Source organism: Tamandua tetradactyla, chromosome 2, assembly GCF_023851605.1.
Source record: "Tamandua tetradactyla isolate mTamTet1 chromosome 2, mTamTet1.pri, whole genome shotgun sequence".
In the NCBI taxonomy this organism is placed as follows: domain Eukaryota; kingdom Metazoa; phylum Chordata; class Mammalia; order Pilosa; family Myrmecophagidae; genus Tamandua; species Tamandua tetradactyla.
In genome coordinates, this window is record NC_135328.1 from 31810542 (window position 1) to 31834240 (window position 23699).

The window sequence follows — 23699 nt, forward strand, 5'->3', positions numbered from 1 at the left end:
ACCCAGATGATCACACAATCCTGTACTTCACTTCTTATAGCACTTATCACTCTATATGGTTAACCGCCTGTTCGCTACTCTGTATCACTGTGAAAGTTCAAATCCCCCAAAATCAGACAAGATGGGATTTATTAAGGGAAATCCCTATAAAGGATAAGGTAGAGGAGGTATAGGCAGGGAGAATGGCAGGGAAAACCTTCAAACTGCAATACAGATCTAACACTGTGAAAGGCGAGGAATAAGGGAAGAAGAATTTCAGACTACTACACAGTTCTAAGAAGTTTCAGTAAGGCCAACAGGGAATCCTCAAGTCAGTGTCACCCATAAGAAGAGTACCTTGCCTTACAGGAATGGGTCTATACTAGGAACCCTGCCATGCTCAATCACTGACTAGGAGCACCCTGGGGAAAGCATGACCTCAGTGCAAATACTGTATGGATCAGGGATAGCAGCTTACAAGTAAAAAATATTCTGCAGCAGATCTGCTAGCATGTTTTCATAGTTGCCATATTACCTATAACAGTAATAGCTATACCTTGTATTTGTTTTAGCATTTAAAACTTAACCCTAGACTGTGCAACAGGACTAGATACAAAAACTTAAAAATGGACAGCACAATAATACCTAAGTGTAATGTAACTATGTTGGAACACTGAATGAAGCTGCACCTGAAATATAGTTTATTGTTTGTTTGTTTGTATCTTTTGTTTTTGTTTTTTTCTTTTTCGTTTATATATATATATATATATTTTTATTAGTATTATTTTAATTCTCTTCTCTATATTAACATTCTATATCTTTTTCTGCTGTTTTGCTAGTTCTTTTCCTAAATCGATGCAAATGTACTAGGAAATGATGATCATACATCTATGTGATGATACTAAGAATTATTGAGTGCATGTGTAGAATGGAATGATTTCTAAATGTTGTGTTAATTTCTTTGTTTTTTTTGATTAATAAAAAAAAATTAAAAAAAAAATATGAGTCCTGAAAAAAAAAAAAAAAACTTAACCCTGCTTTTTGCAGTAATCTCATGATATAAGCAGAAAAGACATGAGAAGTGGTACACAAAGAATTCAAATGACTCAATGTTCCCAATTCTTAGGGCTCCTTACACTCTCTCACTCACTAAAATGTGAGTATTTGGAAGACTAGATGGTTTCTAGGATTTCTCGTAGCCCCCAAATTTCAAGAACGTTTATTTTAAAATCATGTGGTCCCTTATGGTATACGAATTGTATCACAATTTTTTTTTAAATCACTTGATTTCAAAGTTCTAATATTTCTATATCTATCATCATTTAACAGAAGTTTTAACTCTAACCCTTTTACTGAATATTTCTGGGTTGCCAACTTGTTGTATTAGTTATATAACAACTATTTAACAACAACAACAAAAATTCAACAAAGGAATCCTCAAATTAGATCCAAATTAATCCTTAAGAATCAGACAGCATAGGGTGGGTCAGGGTGGCTCAGCAGACAGAATTCTAGCCTGCCATGTTAGAGACCTGGGTTCGATTTCTGGTGCCTGCCCACACAAAAAACAAAACAAAATGAAACAAACTCAGCTTAATAAGTGACTTCACCTATGCGAACATCATACTACTTACTATACAATGAAAAATTTTAATTTTCGTTAGTGATACTTACAGATTTGTAAGATGAACAAAATAAGAAAACTTAAACAAAAAAGGAACTCTTCCATGGAAGGAAAACATTCCAAATATTGAAAAAATTAAAACTCACCATACACACCTGTAGTAGGAGTAGAATTGTTCATGGTAAAAGGTCCGTTAATGATGCCAGAAGAAAGGAGCTCATCAGATCCCCGCTGAAAAGCAAAAACAATGTTCAGTTAATAAAAGAAGTTTTGGATAATGGCCCACACTTACTATAAAAAATTTCATTTTAGTATTAAGATATCTAATAAGTCCTATTCTCAAGCATCACAAAACCTAGACTAGAAGTGAACTTCATAGTACCAAAAAATTAAGTTCATTCACATGATTGTTGGTTATCAAAAAGAAATGGTGATATAGTTTCAAAACCCTTTTTTATCGAACCCAGTCCTCCAAGATTTTGTTTGAAATATCAAAATCCCCATTTTGGAGGACTGTATCCTGACATTGTTTTTGTAATATATATTTACATGCAAATAATGTGTGGAGCACACCCTAAAAATCCTGACTTTTCAATACCTAAATCTTTTTTTTAAGTAGAACATAAAGATATAATTGATTTCTATATTCACTGAATCCTTTATAATCAGTGATTTTATCTATCATTTCTCAAAATGATCTTTAATGTATATTATTTAAGTAATGTTTTTTTCCCAAGTTAAGAGTTTTAACCTAATTCCAAATCAAAACTACCAGTGCATAAAAAGCCTTTTCATTGCAAACATAAGATCTATTACTGAGATGAAGACTTTATGTTTAGGAAGGACAATAAATAACTTGTATAAAATTACAAGAAACCTATTTTAAATGGTACTATTTGTTTAGCTTGGACAATTATTATTATTATTTTTTGGCATGGGCAGGTAGTTTGGACAATTTTTAAGAAAAAATATTTTGTCCATTGGATGATAAAACTTAATCCCCAAACTATACTACAAATATTAGAATAACAATAATGCTACAGTAGATATTTAACTTTTATATTTAAGTTCTACTTCTGTAGGAAACAACTTTAGCCTTTGATGAAGAAAGTCAAACCGCCAATGTGTTTGCGTAACAGAAACACAATTATTCTTCAGTTCCTATATTAAACATCTAGAAATTATTCTCGTTGTAATTGCAGCCATTGGGGGCCTTCTGCAGTACCAGATGAAGCCAACTCCCAAACGGGTGAAGCCACTCAGTGATACACAGAATGGGGAGGCTTTTCAAAGTGGACAGGGACAAGTGTGGCAAATGCAGGAAAGACCAGCCAAAAAAGCACACGTGCTCAACAGCAGAGTCCATACTGGAGAAGGATTTTATGAATGCAGTGAATAAGGAAAACCCTTCAGCTACAAATACACACTTGTTTAACCTAAGACAATCCATATAAAAGGCCTTATGAGGACAGTGAATATAGGAAAGCCTTTAGGCACAAATCCAAACTCGTTCGGCAGAAGAGAATTCACTCTGGAACAAGGCCCTATGAGTGTGTCAAATGTGGGAAATCTATTATTGGTTTGTTGAACACCAAAAATTTCACACCAGATAAAGGTTTCATGAGTGTAGCCAATGTAGCTTTCAGTTACCACTTTGCTCTGATTGAGCACCAAAAACATAACCACCCAAATACACAACAAACTCAGGAAAGCCTTTAGCCAATGATCTAACCTCATTCAAAACCAGAAATTTCAAACAAGAAAATGTCTTTAGACTTGTAGAGAATATGCTATTAATTTGTTCAACAGCAATACAGAGCCTTTGTGAATAAGCCATGTGCCTGAAGTTGAACCTCATACATCCTAACATTCACAGTGACAAGTTCCAGATATGTGACAATTCTTGAGGGGTTGCACTGCACATTCTAACCTGCCCAGAGTCCTTTCCACAGTTGTCATCACTAGGTTCTGTGGCAGAAGCTATTTCACCTCTACCATCTAGCAGGTCCTCACAGTGTACATTAGTTGTCCCAACATGCTCAGGAAAAAGAGATGCCTGCACTCTCTCCCATTCCCTGGAGAACATCCTTCGGTGTATGCAATAAAAAGGTCTTACTGCTTAAACAAACAAAATAGACAATATATATGTATATATATGTATACACACACACACACACATATTCTTTACTTAAACAATAAGGCCTTTCAAAATAGGAAGTGTTGACAACAATATGCTGCTTGTGGGAGTATAATTTAGTACAACTTCAGAAAACTGACAATCAACTAAGGTATGAACATCCTAAGATCCCTGTGTATTCTATTTCTATGTGTATGTACAAGAGAATTCCTGCCCATGCACACTTAAGCCTATGAGAATGTCCTCAGCAACAATAACAAATATCATCAACTACAGAATGGAGGAATAAATTTTTGTGGGTGCATTTAAAATTGATACAGTAATGAAAATGGACTATTGCTTTATGCAATAATATAGATGAATCTCACAAAGGAAGTCAATGACAGAAGAATACATAATATAGTATTCCGTTTATACAGGGTTCAGAAAAATAGTAAAAACTAAACTATACAGCTGCATGGAAAAGAAGGAACTTGAACCCCTTCCTCATGCAATGTGCAAAAATTAACTCAAAAATGGATGATAGACCTAAATGTAAAATTATTAAAACCTTACAAGAAAACAAAGGAGTAAATCTCCATGGTCCTGGAAAAATAACTGCAAATAATTCATCTGACAAGGGACTGGTATTCAGAATCTATCAAGAACTCTTACACCTAAACATGAAAAAACAAATAATCCAATTTCAAAAACTGGCAAAGGATCTGAATAGATATTTCTCCAAAGAAGATATACAAATGGCCAATACACAAATGAATATTTAAAACCATGACAGAAAATTACCATACCTATCAGAACATATAAAGTGAAATAAAACAACACTTAAAATATCAAATTCAGGCAAGGCTGTGGAAAAAAAGATTTATCATATGCTGCAGGTGGCAATGTAAAGTGGAACATCCACTCTGGAAAACAGTTTAGCAGTTTCTTTAAAGACTAGATAGGGCAGGCCATGGTGGCTCAGCAGTTAGAGAGGTAGAGTTCTCTGTCGCCTGCCAAGCCAGAGAACCGGGTTCGATTCCTGGTACATGCCCATGCAAAAAAAAAAAAAAAACTAGACATACACTAGCAATTTCAAAAGGTACCATGCGCTATGATTCCATTTATATAATACTGACAAATATTGTGTGATTTCACTTATATGAAATATCTAGAATAAGCAAATTCATAAGATACAGAAAGTAGATTACATGTTATGGGTCGTTATTGCTTCACAGATACAAAGTATCTTTTCAGGATGAAAAAGTTTTGGTAATGGATGGTAATGATGGCAGCACAGTATTGCGAATGTAATTAGTGTCACTGAATTGTACACATGAAAGTGGTTTAAATGGGAAATTGTACGTTGCATATATATTACCACAATAAATTTTTTTTAATGCAAAATAAAAATGTAGGTGGGTACCTTATGGAACTTAGATGTAAGAAAAAGATACTTATGCACTGATGCTTATAGCAGCATTATACATAGCCAAAAGGTAGAAGCAACCCAAATATCCATCAATATAGATAAACAAAATATGGCATATACCTACAATGGAATTATCATTCAGCCATAAAAAGGAATGAAGTTCTGATACATGTTACAATATGGATGCACCTTGAAAACTATGCTAAGTGAAATGAACCAGACACAAAGGGCAAATATTGCATAATTCCACTTACATGAAATATCCAGAAGAAGCAAATTCATAGAGACAGGAAGCAGATTAGAATTTACTAGGGTCCGGGAGGAGGATAGTTATTGTTTAATGGATACAGACTCTCTGTTTTGGTGATGAAAAAGCCTTGGTTAGAGATGGTATTGATGGTAGCACAACATTGTAACTGTAATTAATGCCATGTTAGTGTACAGTTAATGTTCAAAACGGTAAATGTTATATTATATAATATGTATATAATTATATAATATGTATATAATGTGTAATGTTACATATAACATATATATGACACCACAGTAAAAAAGAAAGGAAAGAAATATTACAAAAGACAGATAACATACAGAAAAATTATGCAACTGAAAATTTGAACAAACTGCTCTTTGTAAAATGAAAAAAAGAAATTTCAGACAATATAATGGCATCTCCTAAATAAAATTTCAAAGGACACAACAGCTCAAGGAAGAGACAAATGAATTCTACCAAAGGAATTAAAGTATGCTTAGGAAAAAAAAAAAAAAAGGCAGACTTGCCAGCTAAGGATAAAAAGAGTTGATTGTAGTCTTCTTAATACAAACAATGCTGTTTCAGTGTCAATTTTGGATTTAACTGAGTTACTAGTGGTTCTTTCTTTTTTCTATCTCATTCAATAAGCTCTGTTACCTAGATTCTTACCAAATAAATTTCCAATCAACCATCAACATGAAATTATTCCTTGGAGTTTACGAAATCAAGTCTAAATGAATTGTGATGGCACTGAAAGGCTGTCTTCTCTAATCTGGATATCCTACTCCACAATAACACTTCTCTGTCAGGTAATTTCCCCAAACAAGTCACAGCCATTCCTGCCTCTTATTACGCTATTCTCCGGCCTCGAACATTACCCTTTTGCTACACATCCAGTCTTATCTATTGGTCACAATTATATAGCACAGAATCCCTGAAGATCTTTCCTATTTCAAAAGTGAAGAGGCTAGGTATTGGCATAAAGATAGATATATCGACCAATGGAATCGAATAGAGTGCTCAGATATAGACCCTCTCATCTATGGACATTTGATCTTTGATAAGGCAGTCAAGCCAACTCACCTGGGACAGAACAGTCTCTTCAATAAATGGTGCCTAGAGAACTGGATATCCATATGCAAAAGAATGAAAGAAGACCCATCTCTCACACCCTATACAAAAGTTAACTCAAAATGGATCAAAGATCTAAACATTAGGTCTAAGACCATAAAACAGTTAGAGGAAAATGTTGGGAGATATCTTATGGATCTTACAACTGGAGGTGGTTTTATGGACCTTAAACCTAAAGCAAGAACACTGAAGAAGGAAATAAATAAATGGGAGCTCCTCAAAATTAAACACTTTTGTGCATCAAAGAACTTCATCAAGAAAGTAGAAAGACAGCCTACACAATGGGAGACAATATTTGGAAACGACATATCAGATAAAGGTCTAGTATCCAGAATTTATAAAGAGATTGTTCAACTCAACAACAAAAAGACAGCCAACCCAATTACAAAATGGGAAAAAGACTTAAACAGACACCTACCAGAAGAAGAAATACGGATGGCCAAGAGGCACATGAAGAGATGCTCAATGTCCCTGGCCATTAGAGAAATGCAAATCAAAACCACAATGAGATATCATCTCACACCCACCAGAATGGCCATTATCAACAAAACAGAAAATGACAAGTGCTGGAGAGGATGCGGAGAAAGAGGCACACTTATCCACTGTTGGTGGGAATGTCAAATCGTGCAACCACTGTGGAAGGCAGTTTGGCGGTTCCTCAAAAAGCTGAATATAGAATTGCCATACGACCCAGCAATACCATTGCTAGGTATCTACTCAAAGGACTTAAGGGCAAAGACACAAACGGACATTTGCACACCAATGTTTATAGCAGCGTTATTTACAATTGCAAAGAGATGGAAACAGCCAAAATCTCCATCAACAGAAGAGTGGCTAAACAAGCTGTGGTATATACATACGATGGAATATTATGCAGCTTTAAGACAAGATAAACTTATGAAACATGTAATAACATGGATGGACCTAGAGAACATTATGCTGAGTGAGTCTAGCCAAAAACTAAAGGACAAATACTGTATGGTCCCACTGATGTGAACGGACATTCGAGAATAAACTTGAAATATGTCACTGGTAACAGAGTTCAGCAGGAGTTAGAAACAGGGTAAGACAATGGGTAATTGAAGCTGAAGGGATACAGACTATGCAACAGGACTAGATACAAAAACTCAAAAATGGACAGCACAATAATACCTAATTGTAAAGTAATCATGTTAAAATACTGAATGAAGCTGCATCTGAGCTATAGGGTTTTTTTTGTTTTTGTTTGCTTGTTGGTTTGTTTGTTGTTGTTTTTTACTATTATTACTACTTTTATTTCTTTTCTTTATATTAACATTTTATATCTTTTTCTGTTGTGTTGCTTGTTCCTCTAAACCGATGCAAATGTACTAAGAAACAATGATCATGCATCTATGTGATGATGTTAAGAATTACTGAGTGCATATGTAGAATGGTATGATTTCTAAATGTTGTGTTAATTTCTTTTTTTTTTCTTTCCGTTAATAAAAAAATAAAAAAAATAAAAAAATAAAAAAAAAGTGAAGAGGCTAAACATGACTGTATTACAACATTAAAATGTCTACAGTTCTAGGAATATAGTACAGTTCATACATTCTTCCTATATGTCTAAGTGTCAATATCACATACTTTGTCAAATATAACCAGAAATTATTTTGTTAAATGAAAGCTACTTTGAGACCTATTATTGCGCCTTACACCTGAATATGACCTCCCATGTTCTTTAACATAGTGTCAGGTACAACACAATAGCTCTGTGCCCTGGCTATCTAACATAATTACACATGTAGTTCAAAAAATAAAGGGCAGGCCATGGTGGCTCAGCAGGCAAGGATGCTTGCCTGCCATGCCAGAGGACCCGGGTTCGATTCCCGGTGCCTGACCATGTAAAAAAAAAAAAAAAAAAAATTATATGCCAGGTTCCACTCCAGAGACTGTTTATCAGTAACTCTAGGAGGGGCCTAGCCACCTGTACATTTCAATTGCTAAACAGCTAACTGTAATGTGCAGCCAATTAAGAATCAATGCAAATAGATACAGTAATGAACACAGATAGGAGCAGAATAAGAAAGTGGTTTAAAGTGTAGGTTCTAGAGTAGCCAGATCTAAGTTTGAATTCAGGCTCCGCAAACTTAGTTTACCTGCAAATTAGTTACCTCTCTAAGCCTCAGTCTGTAAAATGAGAATCATAAATAATGGTACCCATCCATATAGGTTGCTCTGAGGATTAATATTTCTAATACATAGGTTTCATTAAACATTAGCAAATAGAACTAATGGTTGATCACTCAGTCCTTTACAAAAGCTGTATATATATATGGCAATAGCTACATGTAAACAATCTAATTAATACTGAGCAGCAATCTCCTAAAGGTAAAAGATATTCTTTCAATAAAGCAGACTTTCTAACATTTTAAAAGGAGATCCCACCTCCCTTACCTTAACAAAAAAAGAATCTTTCTTACAGATAAACTGATGAAAGACCTGATATTGATAAAATGTGCTTAAGAAATGAAAGCAATGATTTTCACATTTTATGTAACAAACTCTTAAAATACATACCCATTTTTATTAACTAAAGTTGAGCCCCTCTTGATAAAGGGTCATAAAGGAGATTCAATAAAGTCCCATTTATAATTAACCTTTGATAATGAGAAAGAATAAAACAATGCCTGGGCATTAAATTCTTTCCCACATACTCTGATGAGATTTCTGTTAAGGAAAAAAAGAAGTCTAATTTTTCATTATAAGCATCCTTATTTAAGCATCTGCATACTTGTCCAGTAAGCTTAGAATAAATCTGTAGATATTAAATACTTTAGACTATTCACTCTTTCATAAGATATTCACTCTTTTTTTAATCTGCATTTTACAAAAGTAAAAGGCTTTTTACCCATAAGCCTTTTCCATGTTGTTACGTAGTCTTTATTATAATTATTTTTCATGGATTCTAAAAATTTTACAGTGACATACTTCACTATTTCCTTATTATCAAACACTGGTTCTATTTCCAATTTATTGATATAATAAATTATGCCGCAATTATTACCTTTTAGAATATAGCACTCTTTTTATTTTGTATTCTAGCCACAGAATTTTCAGAAGCAAACAGGCAACTGCTTCTTTTTTAATGGAAGGTAAATCTGTAAGAAATCTCAAATTCCTATATTAACAATGTGGAGTAAGTTGACTTCCTACATAAAGTGACTACTGAGAAGCATTTTCATTTCTATATGGGACTTTCAAATATTGTTAGAATTAGCATGACAGCTAATTCATAATTTTAATATGACTGAGAGTTTGGCTTACTGCTAATGACGAATCAGTAGAGCAAAAATAACAAAATTGTTCATCTGTGTAACAGTTTTCAAAATTTTATTCCTTTCCAGCCAATCCTAAAGAACACCTAGGACAATATATAAGATTCTACAAGGGTTCCAATGCACTAGAGTTAACTTTCCAGAAACCTACAGCCTCCAAATGGGTCCCTGGTCCAGATTAAGTCCTGAAACCTAGAGGGCTTTTTTATCTCTTTGCTTTGTACATATGTTATACTATACAATAAAAAGTTAGAAAAAAAAACTTTATTCTTAACCTTTTACTTCTACCTGTAAAACAATAATGTAAACTGAAAATGTGATCAAATATTAAATTTAAGCAAGTATAGAAAAACTGGGGAAAATAATTTAAATTTAAATAATGTATTAAACAACATCTTAGACTGTCACATTCAATACCTCCACAACAAAACAAATTGTCATAAGAAGGAAACAGTGAACACTGCAAAGATTCCTCGAAATAAACAATTAAGTTTGATAATTCTGCCAGATCTTTCAATAACAAGAGCTTAAAAAAAGAGAATAAAACATATCCAAAATAAGGCACTGGTAAAGCAAGCCCTATTAGTACTAGGTGAAATGCTGGAATAGCTATTTTTATTTGTATTGCCTATTACAAAACAAGTACAATTAAAATACAAAGTTTCATGTCTGGGAATTCTGTTTTCTATATGAGATAATGCTTACCACTCATCAACAGAATAAATGCTCAATTAAAAAATAATTATGATACTTTAAAAAACTGTTAACATGTTGCCCCTACTTATTTGAGGATATGATAAAAGACAAAAGGAACTTTTCATAAATGTGGTCACAGAAAAATACTCAGATGACAATTTACTGGCCAACTTTCTTCCCAAGAACTCATTTTCAAATTACAGAAAACAAAGACTTTTTTGATATTTTAAAGCACAAATATCAAGAGTTATATTATTTTGCAAACCTTTGTAAAAGATGAGAAACATACAAATAATTACATTTGTATTACTTTAAACTTGTCCTTCCTTCCGGAAAACATATTTTTTCTTTCCTATACATAAATAATATATAAATTCTTCCTCCTAAAAACATATAATTGCCTATAATTACAAACAAATAAGTATTTCTGAAATCTATATTTAATACTGATTCCCTAAGTGTCTGAAAAGGGATTTTCCATTATAGTAAAGGGAAATTGCTATAATAAGAAACTGTAGTTTAAGAAAGATGGAATATAATGTAGTAGGATAAAGACATTAAGAAAAATGAAGAAAAATTTGGTTGCATGAGTGACTGTAGCTGTTCAACAGAAGGAAATTGTTAAAAAGGAGAGAAAAGGACACTGTTACACAGGTAAACAAACTGGCATTATACAAAGAAGGCAGTCATCTTAAGATGTCAAATAATGAAACATTATGGGAGGAGAAAGGGGACACTGGTTCAACAATCTCCCTAGACACACACAGTAAATTTACATATAAGTGCAGCAGTTGTTCCCTGGCTAAGTCAACACACCAATCAGCTCTGCTACCTCAAGTATCAGTTACTGAAACTTTCTCCTGATGAAGAGTAATCAATCATGCAGCGGCACAAAGCAAAGAAATACTGTAATTAAGCAAGACAAATAAAATGTTTCACCATCAAATGTGATGGGATGTGGTTTTATTTAGCATTAAAGAATGACTAGCATGATAAAAAGGCAATCCACACAACTGAGAAACTGTCACTTACATATGTAAGGAAGATTCTGAAAATAAATGAGTTTTAACTCCAAGTTAAAATTTCAGACATACCTAAAATGCATATGAAATTCAAGACTAAGATACGTTTTTCATTCTCTCAAGATACAATGACCATTAAAAACAACTATACAATTTTCCATGATACTAGGGCTTTTTTAAAATAGCACAACAAATACTGAAATTAATATCCAAATTCTACCTAGACTCAAGACAGTCCCTTCTACAAAATTTCTAGCAGATGGTCTAGTGAGCTTAACTTCATTCACCTGGACCACACCTTAACTAAAATAACATCTTCAAGAGACTCTTTTTACAATAGGATCATACACACAGGAATGAAGACCAAAACCAAGAACATGTCTAAATTGTGGCACATAATCCAATCTACCGCAGATATCTTGGTAAACTTTACGTTGACCAAAAAAAGGAGGGTGGAAGAGTTAGAGTCAGAAAAACTGAGAAAGTATGTATAGATTTCTAGGTAACATCAACATGTTTGAAGTAGTCATAAAGAATATAACTGTCTAGAGGAGTAAGCTATGGATATTGATACATTTAAGAAACCAATAAATGAATATGAATTTCCAGTTGACAACTATTATAAGAACATAAATAGACTGTACAACTTTTAAGCCAGAAGGGGAAAAGCAATTTGCACTATTTCCAACGGAAAATAGGAAGAAAACAGGACACCAAAAATATAATAGAAAAACATGAAATTAGGAGGCAAAACTAAGTCCCAATATAACCACAGCTAATAAGAGATTACTGGACTAGAATAAAACACACACTCAAGAATATGAACTCATCTGATGCTCCTTTTATATACGGTATGGACAGATGAGTAAAAAAATATGGGTAAGAAATAAGCAAATAATAAGGGGAAGAAAGGTTAAAATAAATTAAGTAGATTGAAATATTAGTGGTCAGTGAGAGGGAGGGGGTAAGGGGTATATGGCATGCATGAATTTTTTTCTTTTTTCTTTCTTTTGTAGGATATGCAAATGTCCAAAAAAATGATCATGGTGATGAATACACAACAATGTGATGATACTGCGAGCCACTGATTATAACCATATCAAGAATGCTTGTATGTCGAAAATATTTGCATGTTTGTTGTTCATAGTAAAAATTTTTATAAAATGTAAGGGGATAGATGTGAAGGTGTGTTACTATTGGGTCTATAAGTAATACTACCATATTGAAGGTGAACATGATAGAAAGGGATTGTATAGACCCATGTGTCCCACTGAAAAAAAAAATGTTTTCATGTCTACAAAAATAATTTCATATCTAATAAAAGCAAAGAAAAAGATATACCAGGTAAGCATAAATATATACAGAAAAAAAAACATATGGACATATACAATGCCTGTCTCTTTCATACACATACACACTGAGCATGAGAAAAAGAATAGCATATTGATAAAAACAGAATATCTAGCACTCACAAATGACCTACACTGTGCAATTAAAAGCAAAGCCTCAAAATATTCTGAGGAATAAATGATAAAATTGCAAATCCCTGGGTTAAATGGAAAATTTGAAAGAAATAAAGTGTAAGGGAAATTTTTTTAATATTTAGAAATGAATGAAGATGTGAACACTACAGTTCAAAACTTGTGGAACCAGCTTAAGTTACTAACATGTTCATAACAGAATTATTTACAACAACCAAAAAGTTGAAACAATGCCAGAGTCCATGAACAATGCATGGATAAACAAATGTGGTAGATACATGCAATGGAATATAATCAGCTATAAAAAGAAATCAAGTTCTAATATATGTTACAACATTGATAAACCTTGAAGACGTTATGTTGAGTGAAATAAGCCAACACAAAACTACAAATATTATATAATCTTGTTTATATGAAATAATTAGAACATGCACGTTCATAAAGTCAGATTACACATATTACCAGGGCAGAGGTGGGACAGGAGTGGCAAATGGATAGTTAGTGCTTAATGATACAGTTTCTATTTGGGTGATGGAAGTTTTAGTAATGGATGGTGGTGACAGTAGCACAACATTGAGAACGTAATTAAAACCACTTACTTGTATATTTGAAAGTGGTTAAAATAGGGAAGTTTGTGTCATATAATGTTACTACAATACAAAAATTTTTTTAAACACCACAGTAAACTACAGACTTTAGTTAAAAATATAATTGTAACAATATTGGTCATTATTTATAATATATGTGCTACACCAATGCAATATGTTAACATGGAATGTGTGTGAATAGGGGGTATACAGGAGCTCTGTACATTCTGCATGATTTTTCTGAAAACCTACAACTGCTTTTAAAAAAAAAGAATATTAACATGGTCTCAAAACGTCATGCCACAAGAATACTCATTAACAGAGAAAAACAGTAAATTTACAAAGGAGAAACATGGCAAAAACAACCTTAACCAAATGATCAAAATTAATATCACTAATAACAGGACAAATCAACATCATTTGCCTCTTGATACTATATACTAAGAACATATCACTTCTGTGATATTCCTACCAAAAGTGCACAACCTAAATCTAGTTATGAAGAAGAGATAAATCCAAAGATAGGAATATCCAACAAAACAACAGGCCTGAGTTCTTTTAAAATGTCAATGTTGTCCGAGGGTCCAGTCTCTCCTGAACATCAACCAGTTCCATTCACTTATCCTCTATATTACTGACAGCCCCTTCCAACATGAAAAAGTTAGAAAGGGTACAGTCCAAATAACCCTAAAGATTGGGAGAAAGATCAAAGGAGATGGTGGAGCTATACAAAGACAAGGTTTAACTGCTGAATCAGTCATTACATTGATACTTCTTTTAGTCTCCAGTGTCTTGGAGCAGCTAGAAGTAAAAACCTAAAATTGTGGAATTATAACACATACCAAAATCTAAAACCTGTTCTACAACTAATTGTTAATGTCTGCTTTGAAATTTGCTTTTATGTTATTTTTCACAACTAAAAACTGTGAAGAAAAAAAAAAAGTCAATGTCGCCCCCACCCCAATCAAGATGGCAGAGTGAAATGCTTCAAGACTCCATTCCCACACACAAGCTGGAACAACCAGCAAGAATTGGCAGAAACATCTTTCTCAAAGATCCAGATCTCAAAGTTAAAGGACTTCAGCAATGGAGCAAAAGACTACTTAAAAGCAGGAGGACAACACAGTCAGCTGGCCCCTCCGCTGCCCCTCACTGCAGAGCCACCCCACTCTCCCAGTATAAATCCCTGATCCAGGTTCACCCAGAATGAGGGCATAGAATAACCTTAGTCCACATACCAGGAGTCCATATACCTGCTCCAATCTGTCTGGTGGTGGCTACAGAGAACTGCCCTGCAAGAAGGTAGCTCAAAGAGTGGTCTTATGGGACACTAGGAGAGCATTTACGTGGCTGCATGGGGTAAGGGAGTGCTGGCTATAGAACATACAGTGCAGCACTCAGAATTGTGAGAATTTCCTAGGGAAATTACCAGGGCCATATGCTCACACCCAAACAAACTGCATAAGGAGAAAGGATCAGGGTGGCCCCTAAGCTCTGGCTAGTTATTCTCTAGACTCATTGTATGGTTAAGACCTGAGCAAGAAAAATCAAACTGCAAAGACCGGGAAAAGGGTTTTTCTCCCTCCTCCTCCTCCTCCTCCTCCTTCTACTTTTCCTACTTATTTTTTCTTCTTAGCTCCTGGCATTCAAGGAAAGCTCTGTTATAACACTAGCTGGATAGAAGCTTAAGAAATAAAAGACTCCAAATCTAAATTCCAGTGACAACACATTAAAATATCAAAATGTCCAACTTACAAAAGGTTATAAAACATACAAAGAACCAGGAAGTGATGGCCCAGGCAAAGGAACAGATTAAAGCATAAGAAACCATCAACAAGGAGGACCAGGCTGGGACATATGAAGACTTTTTAAAAACAGTCTTAAATATGATTAAAGAGTTAAAGGAAAACAAGGACAAATGATAGATGAACACAGACAGAATATCAACAGAGAGATGGAAATTATGAAAAGGAACCAAACAGAGCCGAAGATCACATTAACAGAAATTCAAAATTTCCTAGAGGATTTCAACAGCAGATTGGAGCTGGTGAAAGAAAGAATCAATGAACTTGAAGATAAAACAATTGAAATCATTCAGTCTGAGGAGCAGAAGGAAGAAAGAACGAAGAAAAGTGAATAAAAACTGAAGAATCTCTGGGACACCATAAAACACACTAATACACACACTGTAGGAATCCCTGAAGAAGAGAGAAATAAAGCACACAAACTATTCAAATAAATAATGGCAGAAAACTTCCCAAATCTAACAAAATATATGAATATACGTAAGACAAACTTCAAGAGACCCACACTTCAGCATATCACAATCAAACTGTTAAATATCAAAGATAAAGAGACAATTCTGAAAACAGCAAGAGAAGCAATATGTCACATACAAAGGGGTTTCAATGAGATTAGGTACTAATTTCTAATCAGAAGCCATGGAGGCAAGAAAGCAATGGGATGATATAAAGTGCAAAATGCAAAAAAAAAAATGTCAACCAATTTCAAAATTGAGATAGAGATTATTTAATCGAATCACATAAACACAAGTTGAGGGGGTTTGTCATCACTAGGCTGGCCCTAAAGAGAGGTCTGCAAGTTGAAAGAAAGGACAACGGACACCAGATAAAAGTCACATGAAGAACTACAGATCTCCAGGCAGAGTAAGGATAGGGGTAAATATAAATGCCAGTACTATTGTATTTTTTTTGTTTGTTTGTAATTCCACTTTTTACTTCCTATGAGATCTAAAAGAGAAATGCAAAAAATGCACCGATAAATCAGTGGTTTTGGACTCATAATGTACAAACATGTAATTTGTGACAACAACTACACAAAGCTGAGATGAGAAAGGGTATAGGAACATAGTTTATATATATTGTTTAAGTTAAGTTGGTATCAAAGCAAATGAGGTTGTTACAGATTTAGAATGTCAAATTTAAGCCCCAAAGTAACTGGAAAGAGAATATGCAAGCTCACAGAGATAGAAATTAGAGTACAGGTTGCCAAGGGAGGGAGTAGGTGGCACAGGAGGAACAGGGAGTTGGGAAAGTTTTAGTAATGGAAGATGGTGACACTATCTCAACATTGTGAATGTGATTAATCCTCACTGAATGATATGCTTAGGAGTGGTTGAGATGGAAAAGTTTATATTGTATACAGACTCTCACAAAAGAAAAAGAAAAGAGAGCAATGAAATGTCATATATGATTCCATGCTGGATCTAATAACAGAGGAGAGATGACTCAAAAGGACATTACTGGGAGATATGAAAAAAAAAAAACATTTAGATGTGACACTGATGACTTTATTAGAAATTAGCCCCTGAGTGGGGCAACAAGCTAATTTTCCTCCTTGCCCCAGAGCTGCCCTTGAGATATGCAATTGAGTAAGTTTATCAAACAAGTTATCCCCCTGTTTGGGGGAGGGGCTCCCATTCCAAGGGACTAACCACTACGTTGACTGGCAGGGAATCCCAGCCGAGAGGCCAGTGGGCACATACCCAGTAACACGGCAAATTCTCAGACACACATAACAGGCCAGCGGTTGCCCCTTCCTCTCTGGGTCCCCACTCACCTAGTTATACTCTTATGGTTAATAAAGAAAGGAGTTCCCAAGCACATCACAGAAAGGATTAACCTTGAAGAACTTGGGCAAAAATATAAATTAGAAGGAGGACCATGGGCTTGGTGAAGATAATCAGCTTCTGTCAGCCTCTTTCCCATAATCTTCAGATTTGGGTGGTTGAGAAATGGAGTTCACACATCTTCCGTCTCTACATTCATCTCTAGCTCAGGAGTCCAACTCCTCTCTACCCAGACTTGACTAAATTAAAAATGGCCTAGGGGCAAGGCCAAGGTCCCTGCCTACCCCAGGGACCCAAGGCCTTATGTCCTGCCAAGTACATTTTCAATTTGCAGGGAATGAACAAACCATCATGGCACTTTTAGATACAGGCACCCAAGCCACTGCTATCCTAGGAGATACAAAGAGGGGCACAGCAAATAGCACTGGGAGGCTTTGAGCATTCTGCATAGGTATGGGATCCCTTTGGTTTTTAGCTGTCTCCATAGATTTGTTTCACCCCAGGGAATGCACTGTAGGAGTTGATGGACTGTACTGCTGTGCCTCTCAGGGGTAACTGCAGGGATGCACTCCCCCGTCCTAGCGAATTCTGGCCATCATATTTGGACAAGTGACTGGCCATGTACCATTAGTGCTCCCATCTCCTTACCACCACTGTCCCGCAGCAGCAGTATCACCTTTCTGGTGGGGAAAAAGAACTCACAAAGGTACTTCTATCTGTAGGTGTCCTACTCTACTCATTGCCTACAACAGCCTGGTATATGGCCAATCAAAAAGGTGACTGGGCCATAGGAGCTGATTACATACTACTGGGGCTTTATGTAGAAGTGGCCCCTTTGGCACCACAGTTCCAAACATAATGCTATCTGCATATATGCCTCATCTCCAGATCCTCTCAGTGGAAAGCAGAAGTTTTCCACAGAGGAACGGAGGAGCAGGCCCTGCAAGAGATAAAGGAGGCTATTTCAGCCACCTCTGTCTCTAGGGCCATTAGAGACTAAACATTCTTTCAAGTTGCAGGTTTCTGCCACCTGGACCCATGCCAACTGGTCCCTGTGGCAGGAAGAGGAAACAACAGGAATTTGCAGACCCCTGGAATTTCGACCAAAAAGTTACCAGACGCAGCCCAGCACTACTCTCCCTTAAAGAGGCAACTTCTGGTGTGCTATTGGGACTTGGTGGAAACAGAAAAGATATACTCAGAACTCTCAGGTCCAGAAATTCCCATCATGTTCAGGATCCCAGGTAAACAGAACAGTCACTTAAGCAGGACCCAGCAACAGAACATCATCAAATGGAAGTAGTATGTTCAGGATTGGGTTTGCCCGTGACTCTAGCTAGTGACAAGTCTGCATGAGCAGGTCACAGAGATCACTTCAACAATGATCCTGTTGCAATACCAGATGAGAGCTCTTCCTTACAGCACTGGCATCCTGGGGACCCTGACTCAAGGATGCCCCATAAGATGCTCAGTGCTGGTACACTGATGGATTGGCCACACTGAAGCCATCTAGCATTCACTGGACAGGAGCTACAGATTCTCTGTTTAGACAAGCTATTTACCACCTGTGCAATGGAAAAAGTGCCCGATGGGCTGAACTGCAAACAGTCCTCTTAGTCCTAAACACTTGAACCCAAGCAACCCTGTATATCTATTTACTGATTCAAAGGCAGTTACCAGTGGCTTAGCAGTCTGGTCAAGTCCATGGAGAAATTAAAGGTTCCCCATGGGGGAAGCAATTTTTGGAAACAAATGGCAGGGTAGAAAGGCACCATCTATGTTACACACGTTGATGCACATGACAAGGGCCCATATCATTACTGGAATGACCCTGCCAGTAAGGGATGCACCAAATTGTTTCTTGCACCTGACAAGGCTGGAGATCCTCCTGGGAGAGAGAGACAGAGGATAAACCCTACCTGGAGGATGAAGACAATGAACTCACCAAGGTGGCATCCATAAGAGAGCTGAATCTCCCAGGGAGGCTTCTGCTGCTGTGTGAACTTATCACTGAACTGGGCATGGAAATTCTGACACAATGAAGTTATAGGCCGAGACCCACAGAATTAAATGGACCTTCTACATCATCTACCAATCCTACAGGGAGTCGACACTGTGGAGAACTTTAATGGCTGCCTGAAAAAGAAATTTGACATCTATACCCTGACAACACTCTTACTGGATGGACAGCCTGCCCTATTCGGGTCCTGTGGAGGCTTGGCCCAGCAGTTCTCCAGAAGGGAAACGCAGCATTATCCCTCTTTCTAGCACAGGTGGTAGTGAGGGAGGAACCCAGGCTTTGTGGCGTTTCAGGCCTACACCCATCAGGATGAGGACTGGCCCCAAAAGGGGGTAAAAAGAGACACCACTTGGGACGTTTTTTCAGTCATGGCAGGGGATCATCCAGCTTTCTATCCCATTACATCCTCCACACAACTCCTAGGATGGCAGGAAGTTAGGGTTACCAGGCAGAGAGGTACAATAACAGAAGCAAGTTTACAAGTACTTAATACACATGGGGTGACAATCTAGTGGGCGGAACCCACAGGAACCGACACACACATGTTGGAGGTTAGTGGGCGATATCTACCCTTGGTAGGTCCATCAGTCTCCTTGGGAATGGTTTAAGGACATCCTCAAGGATGCCGAGCAACTCCCAACTACTAGGAAGAGGTGGAGGTGGGCTGGAAGATATAGGTAAGGCACTCAAATCAAAGGGAAACCACAGATCAATAGGAAAAGGGAAGGGGCCAGAGAGACTGGGTAGCTTTAGAAGGAAAAAATAAGCTACTACAAATAAACCGAGAAAAGTTTCTCTCATTAGAAGTGGTTGCACATCCACCCTGTTATGACTAGTTACTGCTTCCTTTTTCTGTTGCCTAGATTGAACCCAGAAGTGAGCAACCTGGAAGAAAGACACCTTCATACAGCTAACACAAGTCATCATGGTGGCAGGAATCATGACTGATGGCTGATCTGCCATCTGATCCCTTACTGCCTCTCTTCTCTATGCCATGTCCATACTGATGCTCAAGAAGTTGACCTTCCATGCCTCACATTTAGACTGACACCAGGAAATCCCTATGACAAGAGAAAGGACACAGCCAAAGGCTCTACATTCTTCTTCTGCAACCCATCAATATGCAACGACTCCTGATGGAGTAAAACTGATAAATGGCTCAGTCATTTTTCCAGTTTGTTCAACAGTGAACATATGACACACAATCTGTCAGCTACCTAGACTGGCATCAATGAGTTCACAGTACAGGCCCTTCAGGCTCAGCAAAATCATTTCTCTCTAGGCAAAGTGGTGTCTAATAATCACATTGCCTTAAACTTCCTCCTAGCCTGACAAGCAGGCATCTGTGCTATTGCTAACACCTCCTGCCATACATGGGTTAATACAACAGTGTCAGTGGAACAGAAGGTAACTAAAATTCAAGGCAAGCCCACTAGCTGAAAGTACACAAACAGATTCTATGTGGACCTCTTCAGCTATCTCCCAGGGGGCATGGGGGCATTGATGCAACTACTACCTCAGACAGGCCTGATCACCCTGCTTGGAGTAATGGTATGCATAAATGAAGCCTTCCTAATGCACCACAGTCATCGGTATTTCCAAACCTTTACTGTCAACACTGCTACTGCTAAAGGCCTCAGGCCAGACCTCACCTATTTCCACCTCCTTCTCTGGGAAAATCAGGAACACAGACTAGGGGGCCATCCTCCAGCCTAACCACAACTCCTTTTCTACCGTGTAGCATTCCACAACCTGGGGGAGATGTTAAGTCTAATGAAAAGGCCTGGTAAAACCTTAAACTCAGAAACTGGGAACAAGCAGTCCCAAATGCTTATCACAATAGGAATTCAGCAGCAAGGCTCCCTCCCTCAAAGGTGGATAAAAACAACACTCAAACTATATAAATGTCTCCCTTCTCCAGGGTGAAATAGGGCATATAGAGCTACCATCTGTCAACCCTGACCCAGGGCAGTTTTCAGCCACCTCAGGAAACTGCCTAGGATAGGACTTCTCTACTCTTTTGGAATCTTTGTGCTCTGTGACAAGGAGATTATATGCTGTTTCTGGACTCTTAATCCATGTAAGTAATAAAAGGATCATTTACTACTGTGATAATTTCTACTGTGATCATTTCTATTAAACCTATGTTACCATAACGTACCGTTGTAGCAACTTGCTCCACAGATTTATCAAATGTGTGTGTGCGTGCACACAAATACAGAGAGATCTAGTTACAGAAAGTAGTCATATACATACTGAAGTACAGCCAAAAAGTACTTGTGTTTACTTAATCTTATTTGAATTTTAATAAGCTACTTATTCACCTCTATGAGTAATTTATTCATATTAAAACTATTAGTACTACTACAGCTACTGATTATATACATTAATACACACTATTTCAGTGAACATTTATGTATTCCCTATGAGATAGGTAGTTGTATTAGCTAATAAATTACCCCAAAATATATATACTTAAATCCACAAATATTAATTATCTCAATTTATGTGAGTTAGGAATTGGCATAGCTGTGAATTCTGGCTAAGTGTCTCTCACAAAGCTGCAATCATCACAGTGGTAGGTGAAGGGGAAGAAGGGACTTCCAAGTTCACTCAAGTGACCAATGGTAGGATTTAGTTTGTAGATGGACCTCTCCACAAAAGAGTTCATAACATGTCATCTCACTTTTAAGAGAGTGTGGAAGTAAGAAAGCAAGAGAGAAAGAAGAGATAGTCTTTCTGTAAACTACCCTTTAAACAGACTTAGGTCCACCATCTTGCTATTTTGTTGTCTCTTTGTCTCATGTGTTCTTTATCTTAAACACAGAAGAGTATACAAAAAAAAAAAAAAAAAGAAAAGTGCCAAGCAAACACTAATCATAAGAAAGCTAAAATGGCTATACTAATATCATACAAAATGAATTTAAGGACATGAAGTATTACTCAAGATTAAGACATACATTTCATAATGACAAGTGTCCATTTATCAAGAATATATCACTCACTCCTTGATGCCCCAATAAATCCCAGAGTGATGTGAACAGTGAATGAAAAAGTATTTGCAAAGTCCCCTTGGGGGAATGGTGAGAAAGAGGGAAAATTCAACTTGCCCATTTGGAGAAGGCCTGGTATTCTCACAAGCAGTGAGGAGAACAAAATCAACAGACTAAGCCCTCAATCTTGAGGTTTGTTCATATGAAACATCCCCAAAAAGGACAAAGCCTACTTAAAATCAGGCCTAAGAGTCACCCCCAGAGAACCTCTTTTGTTGCTCAAATGTGGCCTATCTCTCAGCCAACATGCCAAGAAAACTCACTGCCCTCCCCTCTCTACATGGGTCATGACTCCCAGGGGTGTAACCTCCCTGGCAACATGGGACAGAAATCCTAGAATGAGCTGGGACTCAGCATCAAGGGATTGAGAAAACCTTCTCAACTGAAAGGGGGAAGGGAGAAATGAGAAAAAGTGTCAGTGGCTGAGAGATTTCAAATAGAGTCAAGAGGTTAATCATAGAGGTTATTCTTACGTGTAATACAGATAACATTTTTTCAGTTTAAGGTGTATTAGAGAGGCTAGAGGGAAGTGCCTAAAACTGTAGCACTGTGTTCCAGTAGCCATATTTCTTTAAGATGACTGTATAATGATATTGTTTTCACAAATGACTATATGATTGTGAAAACCTTGTTCTGATGCTTCTTTTATCTATGGTATGGACAGATGGGTAAAAAATATGAATTCAAAATAAATAAATAATGGGGGAACAAATGTTAAAATAAATTGGGTAGAAGGAAATACTAGTGGTCAACGAGAGGGAGGGGTAAGGGGTATGGCATGTATGAGTGTTTCTTTTTATTTCTTTTTCTGGAGTGTTGTAAATGTTCTGAGAAATGATCAAGTGATAAATATACAACTATGTGATGATATTGTGAGTCACTGATTGCACACAAAGTATGGAATGTTCATACATTGAGAATGTTCGTGTTGTATGTGGATTGGTTTTTATTAATTAAAAAAAATAAAAAAGAATGTATCACTCCTAAATGTGAATGCAACTAATATTTGAGCTTCAAAATACATGAAGCAAAAAGTAACAAAACCAAAAACCACAATGAAATATCATTTCACACCTACTAGAATGGCCAGTATCAAAAACACAGAAAATTACAGGTGTTGGAGAGGATGTGGAGAAATAGGAACACTCATTCACTGCTAGTTGGAATGTGGACTGGTACAGCCACTGTGGAAGACAAGTTTCCTGTTTGGTCAGGAAGCTAAGTATAGAACTGCTATATCTGGCCATTCCGCTACCACGTATCCACTCAAAAGTAAAAGCAGGGAAACATACATCTGTACACTGATGTTCATAGCAGTATTAACTCACAAATGCCAAAAGATGGAAACAACCCATGTCCATCAATCGATAAATAGACAGACAAAATGTGGAATATACATAAAATGGAATATTACTCA

General features: G+C 36.6%; 1 protein-coding gene across 5 annotated transcripts in view; it reads right to left on the reverse strand.

Annotated features, from left to right (window-relative positions):
- PTBP3 (polypyrimidine tract binding protein 3) overlaps positions 1-23699 on the reverse strand; it is a 140428-nt gene that overhangs the window by 101784 nt on the left and 14945 nt on the right. For 3 of the 5 annotated variants that reach the window (XM_077142057.1, XM_077142039.1, XM_077142067.1), the window contains one exon: positions 1750-1834. In XM_077142057.1, coding sequence (XP_076998172.1) covers positions 1750-1783 — 34 coding nt within the window. In that variant the 5' untranslated portion in view covers positions 1784-1834. The remainder of the gene's footprint in view (positions 1-1749; positions 1835-23699) is intronic. The other 2 variants (XM_077142077.1, XM_077142048.1) reach the window with 1 other exon arrangement.